The 23109-nt window shown below is 44.6% G+C and overlaps 1 protein-coding gene across 25 annotated transcripts in view; it reads right to left on the bottom strand.

Moving 5' to 3' along the window:
• Window positions 1-23109, bottom strand: part of RAPGEF1 (Rap guanine nucleotide exchange factor 1) — a 139383-nt gene that overhangs the window by 50365 nt on the left and 65909 nt on the right. For 15 of the 25 annotated variants that reach the window (XM_072748305.1, XM_072748299.1, XM_072748308.1 and 12 more), the window contains 4 exons: window positions 20303-20442; window positions 19608-19721; window positions 14292-14470; window positions 9753-9909 (listed from right to left, as the gene is read on the bottom strand). In XM_072748305.1, the coding sequence (XP_072604406.1) occupies window positions 9753-9909; window positions 14292-14470; window positions 19608-19721; window positions 20303-20442 (590 nt within the window). The remainder of the gene's footprint in view (window positions 1-9752; window positions 9910-14291; window positions 14471-19607; window positions 19722-20302; window positions 20443-23109) is intronic. The other 10 variants (XM_072748300.1, XM_072748311.1, XM_072748312.1 and 7 more) reach the window with 1 other exon arrangement.

Here is a 23109-nt window from a genome sequence, read left to right as displayed (position 1 = left end):
CCCCGTGACAGCCAATGCCTATTCCTAGAGAATTATGGAGAAGACCTCTGAGAGCCAAGTACTAGAGGAAAAAAGGAGAATGTTCATATGTTCCTGTTACCACAATGTGTTACCACAACGTAAAGTCAAATAATATCTCACAGATAAAGACTAGCTGCCTAGCTGGTGATTACGGATAGGACATGACAGAAAAATAAGAGACAGACGACATGATGAGGAGAAACAGCACATAGTGGGAGGGGAGAAGAAGCCTGTAAGAGGCTGTAGGGAAGAGCATCACAGTATCAGAGGGGTCAGAGGGCCAGACCAGGGTGTCCTGGAAGCTGCACATCCATGCTCACTCTTTTCTACACACAGGGTGAAAGAATAGAGGCTTGCATACTTGGATCTGCTGACGTACGAGAAAAATTCCACTAATTCTTCATTGATTCACGAGCAATTATAATTAGAACGTCATCTTTCTGGGGAGGCAGCTGTGTGAACTCAACTACTGAGCAATGGCACAAGAGTCACGGAATAGCAGGCACATATATGCGAGTGTATTTTGAATTCCAAAACAATGACACGACTGCAGTAACTCTCCCTTCCATGGTGTGCTGGCCTTGGTTTGTAGTGGGTGTAAAGGGGGCAGGCAGCTTTACCACCCCCTCCACCTTCTGGATGAGAACCCTAAGACAGATGAGAATCCTAAGAAGGTGCACATACCTGGCACACAGTGTGCCAACAACCCTCATCTCATTCAAAGCGGACCATTTATAATATGGCAAGCGCCCAGCTCCTCCTACTAAAGGCAGAATTTCTGAGGGATGTCAGATTCTGAATCCTCCTGAGGCATGGGTTTGAAAAGACCCAGAGAGACAGTACCAGACTATGTGTGCACAGCTGGCAATTGCAAACCAGACAGCTACCAGTTCACTGATGAGCAGTTTTCAAAAGCCAAAAGGTATTTGGAAACGTATCTTTCTAAGTGCATCATACTTCTTCATCCTGAAAATGCTCACAGAGCTGTTTCCATCTTAAGTGACCTTCAACAATTCAGAATACAAGCCATGGCACTCGAGTAAGGGAGAGACAGCCCCATCTGCTCCCGTCTTCTCCTTGGCACCGAGACGAAGTTCCTGCCTGACACAGAAGACGTGGGCTGCAGGAGGAAGAGCTCCTTATGGGTGTGTCTGTGGGCAACACTCACATCATAAGGCTCACTGCCATGCTGTCCCCACCATGAGGACACCACACTGCGGCTGATGCCCTCCAGGGGCTCATACACCGTGACGGAAAAATCTCCTGTTCTATAGCCATCAGCCTGCCGTGCCTGCTCCTGCCTCACTCGACCCCCTGTCACATTCTGGGCCTGAAAGAGGGGCTACGACACAGCACCTCTAACGATCAGCTGTTTGCAGACAGGTTCTTCACTAACACTGACTGTGCGCTGCCACTGGGGACCTTCCTGTACTGAGGCAGCAGAGTGAAATCACAAGGGTGACAAATAGGGACCTTCCTACTCACATCTAAAGCATGAACGGTATGAGGCAGCAACAGAGCAGAGCAAGTGTCCTCCTCCTCCCGTGCAGCCAAGAATAGGCAATGCTCAGCAGGCCAGGTGCACAAGCGGGTTGGGTGGTAAGTGACTCCTGAAGCCAGCTCGCAGAGGTTTGGTCCAGCCTCAGGGCACTGCCTGGCATTCCTCAAACGGTTTAAAGACAAGGCAGCCAGAGGAGACCTCAAATTCAGTGTGGGAGGAAGAAAATTAAGACGCGAGTTTGATGAGGTTAAGTGAAAACCCTGGTGGTCTTGAATGTGAGTTGGAAGTACTAGTAAAAACTCCAGAAGTGTTTTGTATGACCAAACAGTAGCAATGAGAATGTGAACCCTCGGTATGGTCTCTAAATGCCATTTACCAGCAAAGGGAATCAGAGCTCCTTCAAGGAATGGCTGGTTCTAGTTCTGTGGTAAAAAAATGGATAAGAGGACTTAAAACTCAAAAATAAAAAGACAACTCAATTAAAAACTAGGCAAAGGATTCAAACAGATATTTCTCCAAAGAGATATATAAACAGTCAATAAGTACATGAAAAGAGACTTGACATCACTAGCCCTCAGGGAAGTGCAGATCAAAACCACCATGAGATCCCACTGCATGCCCACTGAGACGGCTGTATTAAAGTGACAAGTGGAAAAAAAAAAAAAGTGACAAGTGGGAGCAGCGAGGATGTGGAGAAGCTGGGGCAGCTGGAACCCACAGACACTGCTGATGGGGACGTAAGATGATGCAGCTGCTTTAGAAAATACAAGATCAAACGTAGAGTTACTGTATGACCCAGCAACTGCACTCCCAGGAAAATATACGTCCACATAAAAACATGTACAGGAGTGCTGAGGGCAGCATTACTCGTAACTGCCAAAAGGTGGAAACAACTCAGACGTCCAAATGTCCATGAAAAAACAGTATGTGGTATATCCACATGATGGAATATTATTTGGCAATAAAAAGAAAAGCATGTACTGATACATGCTCTAACACGGATAACTCAGAAGCCATTATGCTGACAACAGGAGCTGGTCACAAAAGGCCACAGAGTATATGATTCCATTTATGTGAAATGTCCAGAACAGGCAAATCTATAGAGACAGCAAGTAGATCAGTGTCGGCCTAAGGCTGGGGGGATGGAAAGACATGGAGAGGAGGTATGGGAAAAACATAAAGGATATGAAGTTACCTCCTTTTTTTTTTTTTTTTTTTTATGATAGTCACAGAGAGAGAGAGAGAGGCAGAGACACAGGCAGACGGAGAAGCAGGCTCCATGCACCGGGAGCCCGACGTGGGATTCGATCCAGGGTCTCCAGGATCACGCCCTGGGCCAAAGGCAGGCGCTAAACCGCTGCGCCACCCAGGGATCCCATGAGGTTACTTCCTGAGGTGATGAAAATGTTCGAAAATTGACAGTGGTGTCGGTATAATCTGTGGATATATTAAAAATAAAATCACTAAAAAAAATAAAATAAAATCACTATATTGTATAGGGTAAGTGAGTGAAATCTACAGTATGGGAATTGTATCTCAATAAAGCTGTTTACCACCACTACCACCACCACACCCAAACAAAATAAGTATCAGATGAGCTTGGAATTATCTTTTCATACTAAAAAGTAAGAAAACTATCAAAGACCTCAAGGGTCATGTCACAATGAACTCAGGAAATAGCCTGAAGAAGTTGTCAGTGGCCCAGGATGGGGTCTGGGTATGAGAAAGAGTGACAACCTGAGTGTACTAGAGCCTGGCTGGCCTGACTCCATCCATGAGTTCAAAATACTATCAGAAAAAAGCTCAATTCACTGATCACATTAAAGGATGCCAGCAAACATTATTTCAATAACTGGTCAATAAGGGAAGGAATGAAGCACTGATCCTGTCTTTTCTCCGAGCATTATAACTCAGGATAACCATAAATTGACATAGGAAGTTAGCCATTTAAGTGTATCCCAGCTAAGTAATGAATAGACCTATGCAATAATCATCAGTGACTACTAACATCAAAAATGGAAAGATGCCTCTTGATGAAGGTGCAGGGTAGCACCTAGGAAGTATTCAAAATATGAAAACCTGCATCTGATTCAGTCTCTGGTTTTACAGGAAATTCAAGGGACAGAGGAACACGCTAAACAACACTGCACAGATGCAATCAGCAAAATCCAGAATGTGGGAGACTTTCAGCAGTGGTAATCCCTTCTGAAAAAACAAGTAAGTTGTAAGGACAAAAACACAGAGAAAAGGGAACATTAGGTACATATTAATGAATAATGTAGAAAACCACATCCTGCATGTAGGCCAGGTCCAGCTCAGGGTCTGCTGTCTGTAAGGCCCTCAGGGTAAGAATGCTTTATTAAGTAAGGGGGCACCTGGGTGCCTTGGTTGGTTAAGTGTCGGGCTTTTGATTTCGGCTCAGGTCATGATCTCAGGGTCCTGGATCAAGCCCCTACATGAGGCTCTGCACTGGACAGCGAGTCTGCTTCCGGCCCTCTCCCTCTGCTCCCTCATTCTTACCCCCCTGCTCATGCTCGCTTTCTCTCTCTCTTTCTCTCTCTCAAATAGATTCCTTTTAAAAAATTATACTAATCAAACAACAAGAATATGCAACAGAGACCAATATGTGGCAGAAATCACATGTAGCCTAAGAGGTTTCAAATAGTTCCTACCTGGACTTTCACAGAAAAAGTCTGCTTTGTCCTAGAGCTATGCACTAGGGCATTTACAGATCAAAGGACAGATGTCGAGCAGCCCGAGCGGCCCAGGTGGCTCAGCAGTTTAGTGTTGCCTTCAACCCAGGGCGTGATCAAGTCCCATGTCAGGCTCCCTGCATGGAGCCTGCTTCTCCCTCTGCCTGTGTCTCTGCCTCTCTCTCTCTCATGAATAAATATATAAAATCTTAAAAACACACACACACACACACACACACACACACAAAAAAAAAAAACCCAAAAACAAGGACAGATGTCTGGGATTTACTTCTGATGATCCAGGGGAGTCCGAAGAGGTACTAAAGGAAAAGAAGCATGACCGGCAGTGAGGACAACTGTGGAAGTTATGTTGATGAGGCTTCATGATATTGTTTTCTTCTTGCAAACGTTTGACATTTTTCATCAAAGATTTTAAAGAGCAGCCGAATGAGGAATAAAAGAGATGGCTCATTTGAGATGTCAGTGTGCCAGGGACAGCTTGTTGCCCATACTACATGTTCTACCTTATTGACAAAATTTCAGCTGGGCATGTGACCAAGTTCTGGTCGATAAAATGTGAGTGAATTTTGTGAGGCCTTTGAGGAGGCATCCTTAAATGGAGAAGGCACACCTTCTTACTCTCTCCTTCTCCTCGCTGGCTGGAATGTAGACACGACGGATGGAGACCAAGCAATCACTCAGGACCAGGAGGTGGAATCCATATGTTAAGGATGGCAGGAAAGCAAGGGAGGAGAAGATCGCATGCCTGACCATTGTGTGAAGACATCATTAGCCTCAGACTGCCCATCTGTTAACTTCTTGTAGCCAACGGAGAAATAAAGTTTTATCTTTTAAAAACCAGTATTATTTTGGATTGTCTTGCAGCCAAAGCTAATCCTAACCGATACAGTCAGAAAAATATTTCTTTCAAAATATTCCTGTTGTAAGTGAAACTGATAAAGGGAAACCTCACTAATGTGGAGCTAGGAGGCTAGAAAGGGGAACCACACCACTGTTATCAATTCCAGGAAGAATCATCACTCACAGACCCCAGCAGAGGTACCCATAACAGGAGGGAATCATGACTACAGACCCAACAGATGCTGCATCTCCTACGAGGAATCTGCTACCCCAGCAACTCTGCCAGTAAGGAACCACCCTCGCCCTGAGCTCTTGCTTTTCTCCAGTGGCCTTCTGTTCAGGACAGCCCCTCCCAACATCTTCCTTCTCCATAAAATAATGCTCTCCTTTCTTTGTTGGACTTGTCTGTGGTTTTGCTATGGCTTGCATGTCCCAAATTGTAATTCTCTGCTATTCCTGAATAAACCCATTCTTCTGGCACAATAACTGGCTGTTTTATTTTTTTGGTTAACATATATGAGGGGAGTCTGGCATGGTACCAAGTCCAATTTTGGGTGGTGATGGTTAAATGACAGAACTGCAGGTATTCTAAATTTTCCTCCAAGGCTGTGAGCATGAGAAGTTTTCTTGTTTTTTAAAATTTTGTTTATTTATTTGAGAGAGAAAGGAGAGAGAGAGAGAGAGAGAGAGCGCACAAGCAGGGGGGAGGAGCAGAGGGAGAGGGAGAAGCAGGTTCCCCACTGAGTAAGGAGCCTGATGTGGGGCTTGATCCTAGGACACTGGGATCATGACCTGAGCCAAAAGTAGACACTTAATGGACTGAGCCCAGGAACCCTGAAAAGGTTAACAAAATAAACGTGTGAGTGTGAATAGTGTGGGGTGGGGGTTGGGGGGCTAGAGGTCAGGGGAAGAGGCTCTGAGAACCAACATCCCTGGGAAGTCTGCAAAGAGGGCGAAGCGGAGCCAGGGAAGTAAGTAAGAGACTGTGCATCTGAGAAGAGAAACTGACTTTTAGATGGCACAGATAGGGAGAGCTGGGGTGCTGGTTTCAAAAGGACAACCCAGGTCACCTGCTGGAGCTCGAGGGGCTAGGTTCCCAACAGCCATGTGTTAGGGCCTTCACATTCTTTCCTTGAGGAGTCATCATACTCTCTGAGCCTTGGGCCCTGTGAGCAGAGTACCTGCCTGGGCCAGATCAGATAATAACAGGTCTGTCTTTTGACGATGCGTGGAGAAGAGCCACAACTACTGTCAAGAATTGGTAAATGCGAGCTGAGTCTTCCTGGGTATTAGCATTTCTATGGTTAATAGTACTTACCCAGTTTACTGGGCACCCAGCACTTGCCAGGTACTTATTATACATCACCTTACTTAATCTTTCTTCAGTTCTTCAGGGTAAATATTTTAAAACCTACTTGAAACTCACAGAAGTAACTTGCCAAAGGTTACAGAGCTAACAAATGACATTTATGCAGGGCTTTAAATAATAAATGGTAATAAACAAAGTAATCCTGTTTTAAAATGCTTCTTCAACCTTTCAAAAAAAGAATTCCATTTAACAATTGAGTGAGTTACTTGATAGACGGTGACTCAGTTTAAAGGAATGTGCCAGCATTTCTCCTACAAGTGGGATGACGACACCCTAACAAATCAATTTTATATCTGCACGGTCCCCTCCCTCCCAGCCAACTGGGGCTCTCACAGCAGTAGGACACAGGCTCATAAGGTGACCTAAGCCTGATGGGGACAGGGAGAGAAGCTAGAGGCCAGCTGGCGTGGGGAGCAGGAACATAGTTGGCCCCTCTCATGGGAGGCAGCTGAGGGTGATGGGGAGGGCACAGGGCCTGGGGTCCAGCAGGCTCAGGGGTGAGGTAAGACCTTGCCACTGACCAACATCTGCTGGAGTCTCTTCCCATAACTGAGAGGGCAATCACATCACATTCAGAGTTGTTATGAGCATGAGGAGGGAAGAGATGTTAGCTACTGTTACTACAAGGTCCCAAGGACATGCACCAACCTACAGTGTCTGGACTGATTCCAACTATTACAAGCTCTCAGGAACAGGCCAACTCCTGCACACCTCTCTGGCTTTAGCCTGTCTCTCCCTCAGAGAAGAGTCTCTGACCACCCTGAAAAAGGAAGGTCACCCAAACAGACAAGACCATGTGCCATTTTTCTTTTGTAACACTCATCCGAGTTATAATTAGAGATTACAAACTCTGTCATCCTTTTCCCTCTTTAGATTCTAAGCTGCATCAGGTCAGGGACTATGCCAGCTTTATCACAACATTCCCAACGCCATCACACTGCCTGGCACATAGGCAGTTCTCAATAAATGCTTCTTGAGTAAATGAAATGGAACTGCATTCACAGAGCTCATCACCTAGAGAGTCTTCATCCTGGGTGAAGTATTTTAAAAACAATTGCATTAAAGTTACTTGTTTCCAGACACTGACGGGTTCATAATCTGTCAGCTTCTCTCTCTCCCTCTCTCTCTCACTGGTCAGTTTGAAAAATCAGAGAAATGTTTTCTTTAGACATTGCTTTTAACAGATACTCTGGCACTTTAATGATTCCATAATGGAAACTGACTTGGGAACGTGACAAAGCTCTATACATAGAAACTCCATCTCATCTGTTTTGGGCATTTTTTTTAAATGATTTTATTTATTTATTCATGAGAGACATACACACACAGAGAGAGAGAGAGAGAGAGTAAGAGAGAGAGAGAGAGAGAGGCAGAGACACAGGCAGAGGGAGAAGCAGGCTCCATGCGGGGAGCCCAATGTGGGACTTGATTCCGGGACTCCAGGATCAGGTCCTGGGCTGAAGGTGGCGCTAAACCTCTGGGCCACCCAGGCTGGCCCTGTTTTGGGCATTCTAACTTGTTTAGAACATCTCAATATAATTTGGCAGAAGGAAATCTGAACAATGTCACCTGCAGAATAACAATTTTCAATAACAGCATTTCCAGAAGCCTGGACAGGAAGAGTCAGGGGTGAGTGAGCCAGGACTCTACACACTCTGCTGATGAAGTGTGACTCAGGTCACGTCTCATTCTGCCCTGTCAACCTCGAAGAGCTGCAGGGAAGATCAAATGGGATAATGTGTAGGACCACTCCAAAATCTGGGAAGTGACATAAGGTCTTGCACGACAGCCACTCAAGGCTTAAGTCTCACTGGCCAAAACAGATGGCTTAGGACTTAATACACTCTGGGGGACAAAGAAAACCTGGAGCCATCAGAGGTGGCACTTGGTGCCACCCAGCCAAGCCTCCCTCTAAATGAACTCCATGATGGCTCCAGCAGACACGGCGGCTACTTACATGGTGCTGCAAGCAGGCAGCCACAAGGACTTCCCCAATCAACACAATTCATTCTAGAGCAATTCGTAACGTTAAGCAATGCTTTCTTAGCCTTCCCTCAGAACTTCTGGGGGATGTCAATCTAAGGAGGCAGCTTGTAGGAATCTGCCAGAATGGATGAGTAGAGAAGGAATTCTTTAAAATACCTCAGCTACAGTTTTGGACTGAGGAGTGTAGGAAGGAGGATGACACAGCTTTTTGTTTTTTTTTAATTCCCTCAAGCCAAGAGATTAGCTTCTAAAGCACACACCTAGCACCACAAAATTAGTTTAAAAAAAAAAAAAAAAAGCAGCTAAAGTCTGAGTGCTTAGTATGGGCCAGGCATTGTTCTAAAAGCTTTATATGAAAAATAAATAAATAAATAAATAAATAAATAAATAAATAAATAAATAAATAAATAAAAGCTTTATATGTAGTAATTAATTTAATACTTCCCACAACCCTAGGGTATATGGCACAATTATTATACCCATTTTACAGATGAGTTAATTAAGGTACAGAACCTTTAAGTAAATTGCTCAAGTTCACAGACTAGTAAGTAGTGAACTTGGGATTCAAACCCAGCCGAGTCCAAGGCTAAGTCCTCTCTCTTTCCACTATATAATATGGCCTCATGAAACAGCAGGTCTCTACTTTCCTTCCCACTGCTCACAGCCCTAATCCTGATCCAAAGACCCTCATCCACTTCATGCTTACAGTCTGCCTCGCTCCTCACCCACTAGGACTTACTGTCTCAATTACAGTTTGTCTTGTGGACCCCAATTCCAGGCCCTCTATGGCTTTCACCTCTTACCTTAACTATGATTCATAATTTCCCACTGTGCTGTTTCCAACTTCCCTGGCTAGTAAAGTCACAGATCGCATCAAGGATTTCAAATCCAGTTTCATTTCTTACTCATCTCAATCCTGCTTTTCTACCAAGAATCCCAGAAGTTCTTAGAACCTGAAAAGATAGCATCTGACTTGCTGAGAGTTTTGCTAAAAGTCAATGCAAAACCAATTTCCTCTGCATTTTGTCTAGCTGGCAAGCACGCAGAGCCAGCGCTGTAATATAAAGACTTACTGAAGATTTAATACATGCTCAATAAATGTTGATTGCTTCTGGCAGCTTTTCCAGCTAGGGAGATATGCACTCCAAAGGTTTCTATTGCTGTAAGAGCCATTTGTAGCAGAGAGAAGTAAATGGCTATGGGACAGAGCAGGACACCCCCACCAGAGATACTGGAAGACAGTTGTTTTAATGCATTCAGTTTGGGAGAAAGGTCTCATGTGACAGATGTTCAGCAGGGAGGCCTAGCGCCTACAGCCTACCTTCACTCCATCCAGTACCGCCTTGATGACCCCCTTCACGGTTGTCACCGTCTCTTTATCTTCTGAGTTCACACCTTCCAGCATCACTTGGTCAGACCAACGGATGAGGTTGGCAAGACTTTGGTACACTCGGCTATAGCAGGAGGAGAGGGCTGAGCTGGAGGAAGAGAATGTTAGGAACGTTAAACAGCAACTGTTTAACACAGAACTGTTTAATACAGAACCAGTTTCTTGGTGATGAGGGCACGTTTCTCAATTTTTCTAAGAGCCACACCTCCTTTTTGATAACAAACTCTCCCCACCCCCTGAACCTATGCCCTTACATCCAACAAATGCTGTACAGAGCTTTATATTTGTGTCATAAAATCTTTTTTTCATTTCCCAAATATAACATAAAAATTCCATCACTATAGTTTATATACTTCTTCAAACTTCACCCCTCCCTTGCAAGATTCTGGCCTCTGTTAAGGAGTGTCCTATTTTCCCCTCCTCCTCATGCTAATCATTAGTTAAAGCACCATACACTTTTTTTTAAATTTTTTATTTATTTATGATAGTCAGAGAGAGAGAGAGAGAGAGAGAGAGAGAGAGAGGCAGAGACACAGGCAGAGGGAGAAGCAGGCTCCATGCACTGGGAGCCCGATGTGGGATTCGATCCCGGGTCTCCAGGATCGGGCCCTGGGCCAAAGGCAGGCACCAAACTGCTGCGCCACCCAGGGATCCCCACCATACACTTATTTTGATCAGACGAACATGTTAAATGTATCACAAGGAGCCAACAGGTTTGCAGATTTTAGCAAGCAGGATCCTTTACTGAAACAGCCTCTAAACATAAGCTCCAACAGATCTGTAACTCACTAGAATTCCTTCAACATGGGCTCAGCTTCATCATCCTCTGCACCATCTCCATGGCAGACATGCCAGAGCAGTGCTCCATTTCAAAAGCATGGCAAGACGACAGATGAGAGGAGAGGAGGCCTGTGGCTTGGTTGGGGGGAGAGGGGGAGGTGCCCACTGTACACTGGGATGCCCACACAGAGCAGAAGGCCCAGCAACTTCTGGACACCTCAATGATCAGAGAGGAGAGGCCCAAACGTAGACTTTTTAGATCTCCTACACAGTTTTGAATAACTAGAGATAATTTTTTCTAAAAATTATGGAAAAGATTATTTTTCCATTTTAAATATTATACATTATAAGAGAGGAAGAGCAAAAATACGGAAAAGTTGGGGGATGCTCCTTCCTCCACTGAAACAAAAAGTGGGTAGAGAAAAAAAGTGAGGTAGACATTTAGGGGCCAAAGATAGAATTTTGAGAAAGAAGTATAATATTGTAAGATATGATTAAAACAAGTTCTAAACGGGTGCCTGCGTGGTTTAGGTCATAATCCCAGCATCCTGGGATCGAGCTTCATGTGGGGCTCCCTGCTCAGTGGGGAGCCTTGATTCTCCCACTCCTGTTCCCCCTACTTGTGCACACGGTCTCTCTCTCTCAAATAAATAAAATCTTAAAAAAAAAAGTTCTAAAAACAAAGCTATTTAAAATAAAAAATCTGAACCAAACAATGCTCTAGTGAGAAGTTTGTCAAAATCAGGTAAGGAGGAAAAAGTTTTTCCAGGACATCTACAATTTCCATTCAGCCAGTCATTCCACTCTGTGCATGTTCCAACAGGAGAAAAGAACAGTCAAAGAATGAAAGCAACGCCTTGAGTCCCATTAGAAACAAGAACAATTTACCAAAGGGGCCCTGGGAGAGCCAGGGTTTGGCTGCCTCAGAGAGCGACAGGAGTGATAAGTATTGGGTATTGGACCTACTCCCTTGGGAAGGAGAGTTGCTGGAGGGAGACAGGACCTCAGTCTTCCCTGGAGGCTGGACTGGAAGTGCTGGAAAGGCACCACTAGCAACCCCCCCCCCCCCCCCCCCCCCCCCCCCCCGCCCCAAGCAACCCTGCCTTTTCCCTCCAGGTGGGACCAGGGGAGGCCTCAGTGAACAAGGACTGGCTGCCTTCTGCCAGAGTGCCCGTGAGGGATTCCACCAAAGTGCCAAAGTGCCATAGTGTTGAGCTATGAGCAAGGATTAGCTGAAAAGGAGGTGGGGAGATGCTTTTCCCTACTACTTAAATTCTACTTGCACCAGATGGTTAACGCTTCCCTGAGGGCACTTGACGAATCTGGCAACTGTGGCCACGCTTCACAGAATTAGCTTGGGAGCAGAAGATTCCTGTGTCAGGGGCTAAGGCATTAAAAAGGAAGGAGGGTTCTGGACTGTGAAAATATCCACAGGACTAGTGGCTGGTCAGTTTCTGAAATGCAGTGAAGCCATCAATACTGAAGGCAAGCATGGATTCTGTTCTCAACCGTCTCTGGGTGTTCCGTGCCTTCCAACACTGCTTACACTCAGCAAAGCAGCCGCTTGTTCCAAAGCCAGCACACCACTGTCCCAGCTCCCTAGGGTAGGGCAACCAAAAGCCCATCAGCTAGGACACACCGCACAGAGAAAGTTCTGCACAGAAGACAGGAAGACACTTTTCCAGCTTATAAACTGCATTGGAGGAACGAGATGACAGAAGGGATCGAAGAGGAAACTTCAAGGAAGAGCTGTCAGGGTGACCAAGAAAAATACTATCAGTTGACCTTGCAAGAATTTCAGGAAGAAAAGTCCTGGAAGTGGTATCAGCCAAAGAACTACCAGAAAAAAGAGAGTCATTGCTCCTTACAGCCACATCCAGGTGTTTGGTTCTCTCCAGGAAAATGCTCTAGACATGAAATCATTTTTGTCAACTACAAAATAGCTATAAAATATTACCATACACCAAAAATGCCCCCAAACCACTGTCCTATCGCTGATCCATTCCTCCAGTGTTGGCGCAGCTAGAAAGGAACCTCCCAGGCACAGCTGCGGGCTAACACTCCAGGAGCAACAGTCCCAGCAGCCACACACATGCACTGTTCACTGGACTCTCCTAGGGAGGCTAGCACCCGACCTGAGGCTGGCGGGGCACAGCTCCGACTCCCCACTGTCCCTCGGTCAATGCCCCAAAGTGGTCACACTCTCCTGGCATGATTGCTGTGTCCCCGCTCTCCAGGAGCATCCCATGCCCTGCCAGCCCTTTGCTTTCCTGTTCCCTCCCCTGCCCCAATGGCCAGTCCAATTCTCACCTTTCCTTCAGGCCCTGCTCCAGAAGCTCCTGCTCCAGGAAGTTTAACTGGACCATGGAGCTCTCCTCTAACTCTCTCCCTTAAATCCCAACAGAGCTGCCACTTGGTACCATAAAATTAGTGCCTTATCACACACGGGGAAGTGATATTTTCCACTAGGTCCTAACTCTTCCGTGGTAGAGACCATCACACAAGTAGAGGTGCAGGAGAACAGTGCATCAAAAGCCATCCACACATCTGACCCTAGTACACCGTCGGGCACATCCCCTCAAAGGAGAACAGCACTGGGCCCTTCTATGAGCTGGGCACGAAGTTAACTACTAGAGAGAGACAGTCCTCAGTCTAGAGACCAGCACACAAATCATTCAGTGTGTGACACCTAGGTAGGGCACAACAGGACTCTCAGGCTCCTCCTCTGGGCCAGGAGCACAGCCTAGAGAAGTGAAGACTGTAGCGGGGCAAAGCCATACCAATGTTTTATCCTCCACGACCAACTGGCTCAAAGAGTACAATCCACAAGGGTCAGCTGAGACTCCAGGGCAGAAGGCCCAGGGCAAAGAGCTTCTTAGAAATAAAGACACTGTTTGCACTATCTCCTAGAAGAAGAAAACCATGCACTTCGCTGCCAAGTTCTGAAAGCGGTTCATAAAAGCTCAGTCTCACAGGGCTGTATGAACATTAAAACAGAGATGCATTTATCCTGAGCAGGTACCAGAAAAACCAAGCCAGTAGGCATCTGACAGCCTCTCAAAGAAAAAAGCGCCTGCTAGGATTACATTTAATATTCCTTTCCTTTCTGTACTTAACAACAGAGATGGGGGCAAGTTGCTCCCAACCTTCAAGGGAAAAGTGCACTCCAGCAACAAAAGCAATTCTCCACTCCACGTACCTGGCTTCCAGTGACTCTGGGCACTGTCTGGGACAGCCTGGCTTGCCACAGTTAAATGTTTCATGAATCCATGCTCTATTGGGATTCTTCTTTACCTCTTTTGGCCTAATCAGCTATGCAGTCAAGGTCTCTACCAGGCTAGGTGTTAATAGGGCTTAATGTCTCTATATGCCATGGGTAAGGAAGGGGACTAGAAATGTATCCAAATCAATCTGATTACTGCCGATGACCTAAGGCCAAGAAACAACCACAGACTTCTGTGGCTACAGCCCTAGCAAGGGCAGAGATCTCCATCGGTGTCAAGGCTTCATGAGCGATGACATCAACCTTGGGAGAACATCCATTCATAGCTGCGAAAGGCAGGGAGAGGGCTCTTTTCCCTCCCAGAGCTCTTCTCTATTCCCAGAAGCCATATTTTGAAATGCTCCCAAACCAAGACACTCAGAGGCCTCTCTTGCTCTGACACGGCCAACGAGTTCAGGGCAACTCACCTGTGTTGAATTCGAGGATCGCTCTGCACCAGGGGTAAGATGGCCTCCAGCACCTTGCTGGCTGACCCTGGCAGCATCTCCAGTACCTTCTTATCAATAGCCATCTTGTCCACGATAGTCTTAAAGTAGCGCAAGGCACTAACAACTTCCTTCTCCTTCTCTTCCAGCCAGCTCAGGTTCTGAAAGGAGATGTTGAGCATAAGGAGGGAGGAGAAAGATTAACGGGAGCTGTTTTGGAAAAATAAAGTATGATTTCCTATAAACTAGCTTGAGATCGATGCAAACAGTAAAGGCTTCTTATTGCAGAAACAAAGTCAAGTTACTTTCTAAGGTCTGCAGTCAGGAGAGAGGCTAGTCTTGAAGGAAGGAGGAGGGAGCCTGGACCAAGACAGTTCATTTAGATACTCCTGAATTCCCTTCCTCGTTCAGAGCCTGATGTGGCCTGAGGTTCTGAAAATTGCTTCTCCTCCTCTAACCACACTCCTCTAACACCACTAATCTCATTAGGCATAGGGAGGACTAATTTGCTGATGGCTATAGGAAGCTTACAGAACTAACAGTTAGGTCCCATGGTGCTTATCTATCCAGTAAATCAAATCAAGAAATCCCAAAGTGAGACAGTGAGAGGCATTTATGTCCAAAACCCATTCTCCCAGGACTTCTCATGAGATTCCCACATTCAACCCAAAGATGTAGTCCCCACTCAATGAAATGACATGGCTCTCTCAAAGGGTCTAGAAAACCCAGGGTTTGAAAGGGGGGATGGCTCTGGGGTGAAAAGGTGAAGAAGCCAGAGCAGGGGGCAATGATTCAATCATTACTCGTGTAGCAAATGCTAACAGCATTCACATTCCCTGTTCCTGAAGAAAGCCCAGCTAGGACGAAAATAAAATACAGAGCCCTGAACTTACCAGTATGCAAATTCCCATGCCCAAATTTTTTCTCCTTGACTACAGGATACCTCGAATCCAGTCAGTGGGCACACACTGCCCCCCCCCCCCCCTTGGTTTCTTTCCCCAACCTCCCTCTCTATTGGCTCTAATATCATTGACCCAGGTCCCAACTGGCTGGTAGGGAAGGGAGATCAAGGATGATCTATAAAATGGTTAAATCCAAAAACAGATACCCCATCCAAGTAAAACTGATCACATGTCCACTGCAAATTATCATCGCTGTATAGGAGGAAAACTGCCACCTGTGGGCTCTTTGGGGTCCAGTGAATACATAAATAAAAGCAACCAAAGACAAGAAAAATGTTTCTAGAAAAAGTTGATTTAAACAATAATCTATAAATAAATGATAGATAATAAGTGATGATTCAGAACACTAGCTCTTTTCTTCTTAAACAATGGGGAAGGTTTAGTTAAAACGTTCTACACTGGAGGCATAACGTGTAGGAATATCAAAAGACAGATATATAAATGGGATCATGAAGTAAATAGATTCTTCGGTCAGTCAACTTCCAAAGACCTGATTCACTTTCTCTCAAAGGGGTACTTCCCCAAAGGTGGTCTGTAGACCTCAAAGATGAAATTCTCTAAGAGGGGGAACCCTTCCCTGCCCCCATCACTGGCCTCTTTACTCTCACCTTTTTTCTTTTTTTCATGACTAGACATGTTTATTTACTGTGTTTCCAAGAGGCCAGGCTCTTGTTTCCCACCTCATGGACAAGAGCTCTCTGCTTTGTCATTACCTGCCAGGGCCAGAGAGAACGTGACTATGAAGGATTTATACTTAGACATCAATGTGATGAAACCCCAGCTGGCCAGTCTGGCTAGAGGGTCCCTGACCACAGCCCTGCCATCTCAGCACATCAGGACGTGTCTGGAGCCAGGGATGACGAAAGATGGGGAGGAAGCGGGAAACATTATAAGAAAATGTGTCATCAGGTTTGCTAGGGAGAAAGGGGCTGACGTGGAGATGAGAGGCACCCAAAAGGGGAAGGAAGGCACTTCTGAGCAAAAAGAACCTTCCTGTCATTTGCAGAGAGATCAAATGTGCCACTGAAAAGCCAGGCTGCCCAGGGCTCCTACTAAAGGAACCATCAACTTAGCAGCATCAGGTTTTATCCATTAACTGTCTAGCAAATTACACTTCCAGAATCAATGGCCTCTGAGCACTATCCATTCACAGCACCTCTGCTCCTGAACAGCTATCTATGGCTAGTCAACTCTAGGCTTCTTGCAAAATGCAGCCAGCAGTCAGAAGAGTTTACAGAGAGACACCTAGACAGAGCACGTGCTAGAATTAGGAACCCAAACACTTGGTTCTGCTGGAGGCTCCCAGCTGCACCATCTCTGAGGCAGGTGCCTGTCTCCACCAGGGCATCCCTTCCTGCTGTGGGGGTGACACCACCATCAGGCCACACACCTGAAAAGGGTAGTGGTGCTGGGGGAGGCTGAGACCCAAAGCCACTGCTGGGCTCCACTGGCCTCAGGCTCCTCATCTGCAAAATGGGGAGGATAATACCTAATCTGGGTAATCTAAAGAGCCTGATGTGGGGAAGTGAATGAGAAAGTACAACAAAGTTTATAAAATAAAACCAGATTTTGATCAAGGAAACTTGGGCCAGAGCCCAAACTCTGTATATTAGGAATAATAAAAGCTTGTGCATGCAGTTTTGATGAGTAAATAAGACAGGATGTGAAATCACCTAGGACAGGGCCTGGGCAAAGAGAGTCCCTCAGTAAACTGTAGATGAATCTAAATCTATGCTTCTATCGACTGAGCTGCAATTTCCCACATATTTAAATAGGGAATGCTGGGGCACCCAGCTGGCTCAGTCAGTACAGCATATGACTTGTGATCTCAGGATCATGAATTCAAGCCCCATGTTGGGTGTGGAACCTACTTAAAAATAAATAAAGATAAGGGCAGCCCGGGTGGCTCAGTGGTTTAGCACTGCCTTCAGCCCAGGGCGCGATCCTGGAGACCTGGGATTGAGTCCCATGTTGGGTTCCCAGCATGGAGCCTGCTTCTCCCTCTGCCTATGTCTCTGCCTCTCTCTCTTCTCTCTCTCTCTCTCTGTGCCTCTCACGAATGAATAGAATCTTAAAAAAAAAATATTAAAAAAATAAACAGGGAATGCCATACATATAAATTGGGATTAAAATGAGAACATATATGGAAATATTCTTTAAAAAGAGCTAATTAGTAATTAATAATGACAGCAAATGGGGATCCCTGGGTGGCTCAGCGGTTTGGCGCCTGCCTTTGGCCCAGGGCGCGATCCTGGAGTCCCGGGATCGAGTCCCACGTCAGGCTCCCAGCATGGAGCCTGCTTCTCCCTCCTCCTGTGTCTCTGCCCCCCTCTCTATGTCTATCATAAATAAATAAATCTTAAAAAATAATAATAATAATGACAGCAAATGATGAATGTATCTTCAGATTTCTCCAACAGCATCTTCTAAGTTCTCACATGTTGGCAGATTCCCCAATACTTCCAGGTCTGCCTGTGAGCTTCTACTAAACAACAGGTTTGTACCCAGGTCATTTTGGACAGCTGACTGGGCAGAGCAGAGTAATTCAGCCCTTCTTAAAGGGTAATTCAGCCCTTCTTAAAGGGTACCCTTCTTAAAGGGTAACCAAACCAGAGTAACATTCTTCCCTGGGCCAAGGCGATACCCTCAGTTCCCTGCTACACAACAGGGGTTCTCAGTCTTGGCACTATTGACATTTTGGGGTGGAGAATTCTCTGTTGTGAGGAGGGCTGTCCTGTGTAGGATGTTTACCAGCATCACTGGCTTCTACCCACCAGATCCAGAAGCATCTGCTTCACCTTTCTAGTGGTGACAACCAAAAGTGTCTCCAGACATTGCCAATGTCCCCTGGCATTTGCAGGAATGCACACGAGTGAAAGACACTTTCACAATGAATGTTCCCCCATGACCTCTCTTGGAGTAATGAAGGAAGGGGGAAAATTCCAAGAACCGAGTGGCCCAAACAGTCTCTTATCAGAGTTGACTAGGAGACATGGTTGTTCTAAGTCATTTTATTCCGGGCTGCCTGCACTAGTGCTACATGACCATGGATGCTCTGCTTGGGGTTTTTGTTTGTTTGACCAAACTCAGTTCCAAGGAGCTGCTGAACAGACTAAACCAGAAAAATCTCTATGGTGCACACCAAATCTCCTACTTTCTTCCTCCTCTGCAGTGCAGAATTTCATCAATCTGGCAAACACTGAACATTTTACTCTTCCTCTTCAGCCTCCTTTTGCTAATGGATGAGGCAGGAAACAGGGTTATTCGACAAAAAGACTTCTGGACTTCGAACTTTAATGTTCTCCACTTTTAACTAGAATTTTAAGATATTTTGCTAGTTAAAATAAAAACAAAAATATAGGTACGCTGCAAAATTCAAGAATTATGTGTTTATATAACGGGTCAGTGTTTGCCAGTGACGTTTAATTGATGGTTGTGACAACAGTTCTACTACCCACTATGCTGTGGACAATCACTGGAGCATTAGGATTATATTTCTCTACAAGGTTTATTTTTATTTTACATTGCTAAAGTTAATTTTCCTTTTATGCTTAGTGTGAGAGTTAACATTTGGATTTGTGGGCCATTCAAAAAATAAATTCTGGCTTTCATAAAGAGGAAACATAGCATCCCGAGGGTTTTGACTTGCATGTCAGATGGCCTGAGCTCAAATCAGGCCATCACTACCTTTCCTGCGTAACGGTGGCCAATGCTTCCTATCTCTACAGCCTCAGCTTCCACTTCTGCAAAATAAATTTCCATCTCTCAGGACTATTATGAGTGTTCAGTAAGAGAGTAAAAGCATAAAGCACTGAGCATGGGGTGAGGAAAAGACTGGATAAATGTTAGCGGCACAAAAGGTATCACTGGCTCTGAGAGTGCTTGGTTCTGAGTACTTGGTTCTGTGTGCTCTCACCACATAGGCTTGCTAGACATCTAACACAGCACTTTTTACTGCAGATGCCCCTCCCTGTCCTAACTATTCAGGTCATCTTAGTAACTCAAGGAAAGAAGAGCTGGTCTTGAGAGATGAGACTCACCCATTTCCCCCAGAACGTACTGGACCCAAGTAGCACACCCAAACCAACCCTGGAAGGGAACCCCAAGCTTTCATCATGGAGTGCTGAGCAACCTCCAAAGACCACAGGGGCTTGGATAAACTCTTAATTTTTACCCAAGGCCCCTGAACTATTTCCTGAACAGTGAAGCCCATAGTCACCACCCACTCGAACACATGGATATTGCAATAGATTTTTCTTTCCATCCCCAAAACCATGGCCCAGGATTCTGCAGTAGAAGGCAAGGCAAACCCAATTGTTCTTAGCATCACACTGACCTTCTGCCTCTGAGACCTGGAAGCCACAGCACTGGTGGACATAAATTCTACTGCCTGCTGCTCCAGATCCAAGGGGAGAGGGTAGCCCTCTGGTAGAAATCTGTCTGTTGCCTCCTGGAAGAGAGGAAACCTGGATTCCTACAGAGCTTGAAATGGCCGTTTGAGGCTGAAGGGAGGGGTTGGTGAACATCTACCGCTATTTCAACATATCTGACTTGACTGGTCCTGCTGAGGTTACTCGTGTTTGAGGACATCCTTGGCCGGGCTTCAAGGATTTGGCATGTTTCAGAGCATGGGCCCTAAAGCCAAATGAAGGATGTTCTGGATGTCACAAACCTCCAAGTGTGTGCGTGCCAGGGCAACATGGGGCTGTCTGGGGCAGGGAAGCAGCATTGTGGGGTATAAACATGGTGCGCTGAGCTGTTTTAAATGCCCAGAGGGTAACACATCTGGAAAAGGGGAACTGTTCTTGCCGAATGAACTTGACTCTGATTAACAGGAGAAACACTCACCATCCTAAAGGCTCATATTTTACAAGGACGCTGAAGGCCCCTGCCTGGAAGCATGGAATGCTATGGAGTAGGTGCTCTGCACTGAAAGCTGAATTCCCAGGGAATGAACTTAAGAAGAGCACAAACTCATACTGCTCGAAGTAGGCGAAGGCCAGAAGGAACACCTAGAGAGAGTTGGCTTACTTTGCTAACAGGCTTCTCCGGATTTTTCACAGAAACTTCAGCTGGTTTTCCCTTCTTTGATGGCGTTCTCTTGATTTTGGGTGAGTGGAATTTGTCCTTCAGCTTCATGGTGAAGGAGGAGAGGTGAGAACGCTGAGAATCTGAAAACAAAGAGGGTACTAATGGTTAGAAGCAGGGTAGGAAGGAGCTGTGATCCACTGACTTTTTGTGGAGACAAGCATCATCCCTAAACAAATCTTCCCTGGCTGTTAAGAGTTACAAAGGAAAGGAAAGACCGATCTATTGCAACACTTCTGCTCACACAATTTAATTTCTGCCATTTCCATGTAAATTAAGTTGTTCAGAATTGTGGAAGTCAAAGGCAGTCAAAATAGCTATGGAAAAAGAACTCGCAAATATTTCCAGTGTCTTCCATGGAGTTTGTATGGTGAGCTAACCAAAGTCTAAGGGAACTAAGAAGAAAAAATATTAAAGTAGAATCACGGAAGTGTAGGATGAATGAACTGGAAAGAAAGGCTCTTTTGAATCAACCTTCTGATTTTTGTTAAGTTTAGGGAATAGCAATAAGTGTCATGGGAAAGGCCTCAGGGTTGGCACTGGAGACTGAAATAGCACTAAGGAGTTCAAAATCTTCTGGAACACAGTGAAAAATTGGATGGTTTCTCTTCAAGATCAGGAACAAGCCCTGGGTGTCCATTCTTGCCATTCCTATTCAATATTGTACTCCAGTACCCTAACAAAAGCCATCTAGCTTGGGAAGGGAGACAAAAAACTCAATTTGTAGATGACCTTATATATGGAAAATCCCAAGCAATCCACTAAAAAACTATTAGCACTAATAAACCAATTCAGTAAAGTCACAGGATACAAAGTCAATATACAAAAGTTTGTTGGATGAATGAATCTTCAAGACATTATACTGAGCAAAACAAGCCAGCCACAGAAAGACAAATAATGTGTGATTCTACTTACTTCAAGGTATTTAAGGTAGTTAAAAATCATAAAGTCAGGGGCACCTGGGTGGCTCAGTGGTTGAGTTTCTACCTTTGGCTCAGGGTGTGATCCCAGGGTCCTGGGATCAAGTCTTGCATTGGGCACCCCACAGGGAGCCTGTTTCTCCCTCTGCCTATGTCTCTGCCTGTCTCTCTGTGTCTCTCATGAATAAATCAATAAAATCTTTTTAAAAAATAAATAAATAAACCTAATTTTTCACTTGTTTCTCAAAAAAAAAAAAAAGTTTGTTGGATTTCTATGTAGTACAAATGAATGTTCCAAAACAACATTTTAAGAAGCTTCCATTTAGGGACATCTGGATGCTCAGTTGGTTAAATGTCCAACTCTTGATTTTGGCTCAGGTCATGACTCCCAGGGTCGTGAGATCGAGCCCCATGTTGAGTTCTGCGCTCAGCACAGAGTCTGCTTAAGATTCTCTCTCTCCCTCTCCTTCTCTCTTTAGAATGAATGAATGAATGAATGAATGAATGAATGAATAAATAAAATAATAATAATAGCTTCCATTTACACTACAGGGAACTGATGATGGTTGCCAGAGGGAAGGGGGATAGGAAGATGGACAAAATGGGGTAAAAAGAGAGGGAGACACAGGCTTCCAGTTATGGAATGACTGAGTTGTTGGAATTAAAAGTATAGCATAGGGAATATAGTCAATGATATTGTAATAGTGTTTTATGGTGATGGATGGTAACTATACTTGTGAGCACAGCATCTCTACATGCTGTGCTGTGCTCACAAGTGTATCACTATGTTGTACACCTGAAACTAGTATAACATAACACTGTATGTCAACTATATGTCAATAAAAACAAAACAAAAAAAGCTTCCATTGATAATATCATCAAAAAGAATAAAATACTGAGGCATATAATTAACACAAGTGCAAGACATACACTAAAAACTCTAAAACATTTTTTTAAAGATTTTATTTATTTATTCATGAGAGATAGAGAGAGGTAGACACAGGCAGAAGGAGATGCAGGCTCCATGCAGGGAGCCTGATGTGGGACTTGATCCTGGAACCCCAGGATCACACCCTGAGCCAAAGGCAGATGCTCAGCCACTGAGCCACTCAGGCATCCCTAAGGCCAATCAATTCTTAAAAGGGTGTCAGGCCATTCAATGAATGAATAAATGCTCTTTTCAACAAATGGTGCTGGCAATGACTGTGGATATTTCATATATAAAAGAACAAGAATGAATCTGGACCCTTATCTCACATCATATACAAAAATTAATGGATCAAAGATCTGAATGTAATAGCTAAAACTATAAACTATAGAACAGCTTATTTATAAACTATAAGCTTTTAGAATAAAACACAGGGATACAATTTTTGTGATCTTGGGTTTGGTAATGGTTTCTTAGGATGCAAAAATCCAAGTGACAAAAGAAAAATCGGATGAACTGGACTTCATCAAAATGTAAAACTTTAAACTTATTGTGGTGATCATTTTGCCATACAGACAAATATCAAATCATTATGCTGTACACCTAAAACTAATATGATACTATATGTCAATTAAAATGTTTGTGCTACAAATGATACCACCAAGAAAGTGAAAAGACAAACTATAGAATGGGAGAAAATATTTGCAAGTCATATACCTGATAAGGATCTGCATACAGAAAATATAAACAACTCTTAAAATTCAACAGGAGACAAATAATCCAATTAAAAATGACCAGAGGATTTCAATAGACATTTCTCCAAATAAGATAAACAAAAGAGCAATAAAGATAAAAAATGCTCAACATCATTAATCATCAGGGAAATGCCAAAACCAACTTAA

The sequence above is a fragment of the Vulpes vulpes genome, chromosome 2 (assembly GCF_048418805.1).
Source record: "Vulpes vulpes isolate BD-2025 chromosome 2, VulVul3, whole genome shotgun sequence".
NCBI classification, from domain to species: domain Eukaryota; kingdom Metazoa; phylum Chordata; class Mammalia; order Carnivora; family Canidae; genus Vulpes; species Vulpes vulpes.
The sequence above is the reverse complement of the archived record's forward strand: the minus strand, read 5'-3'. Positions and strand labels throughout refer to the sequence as shown.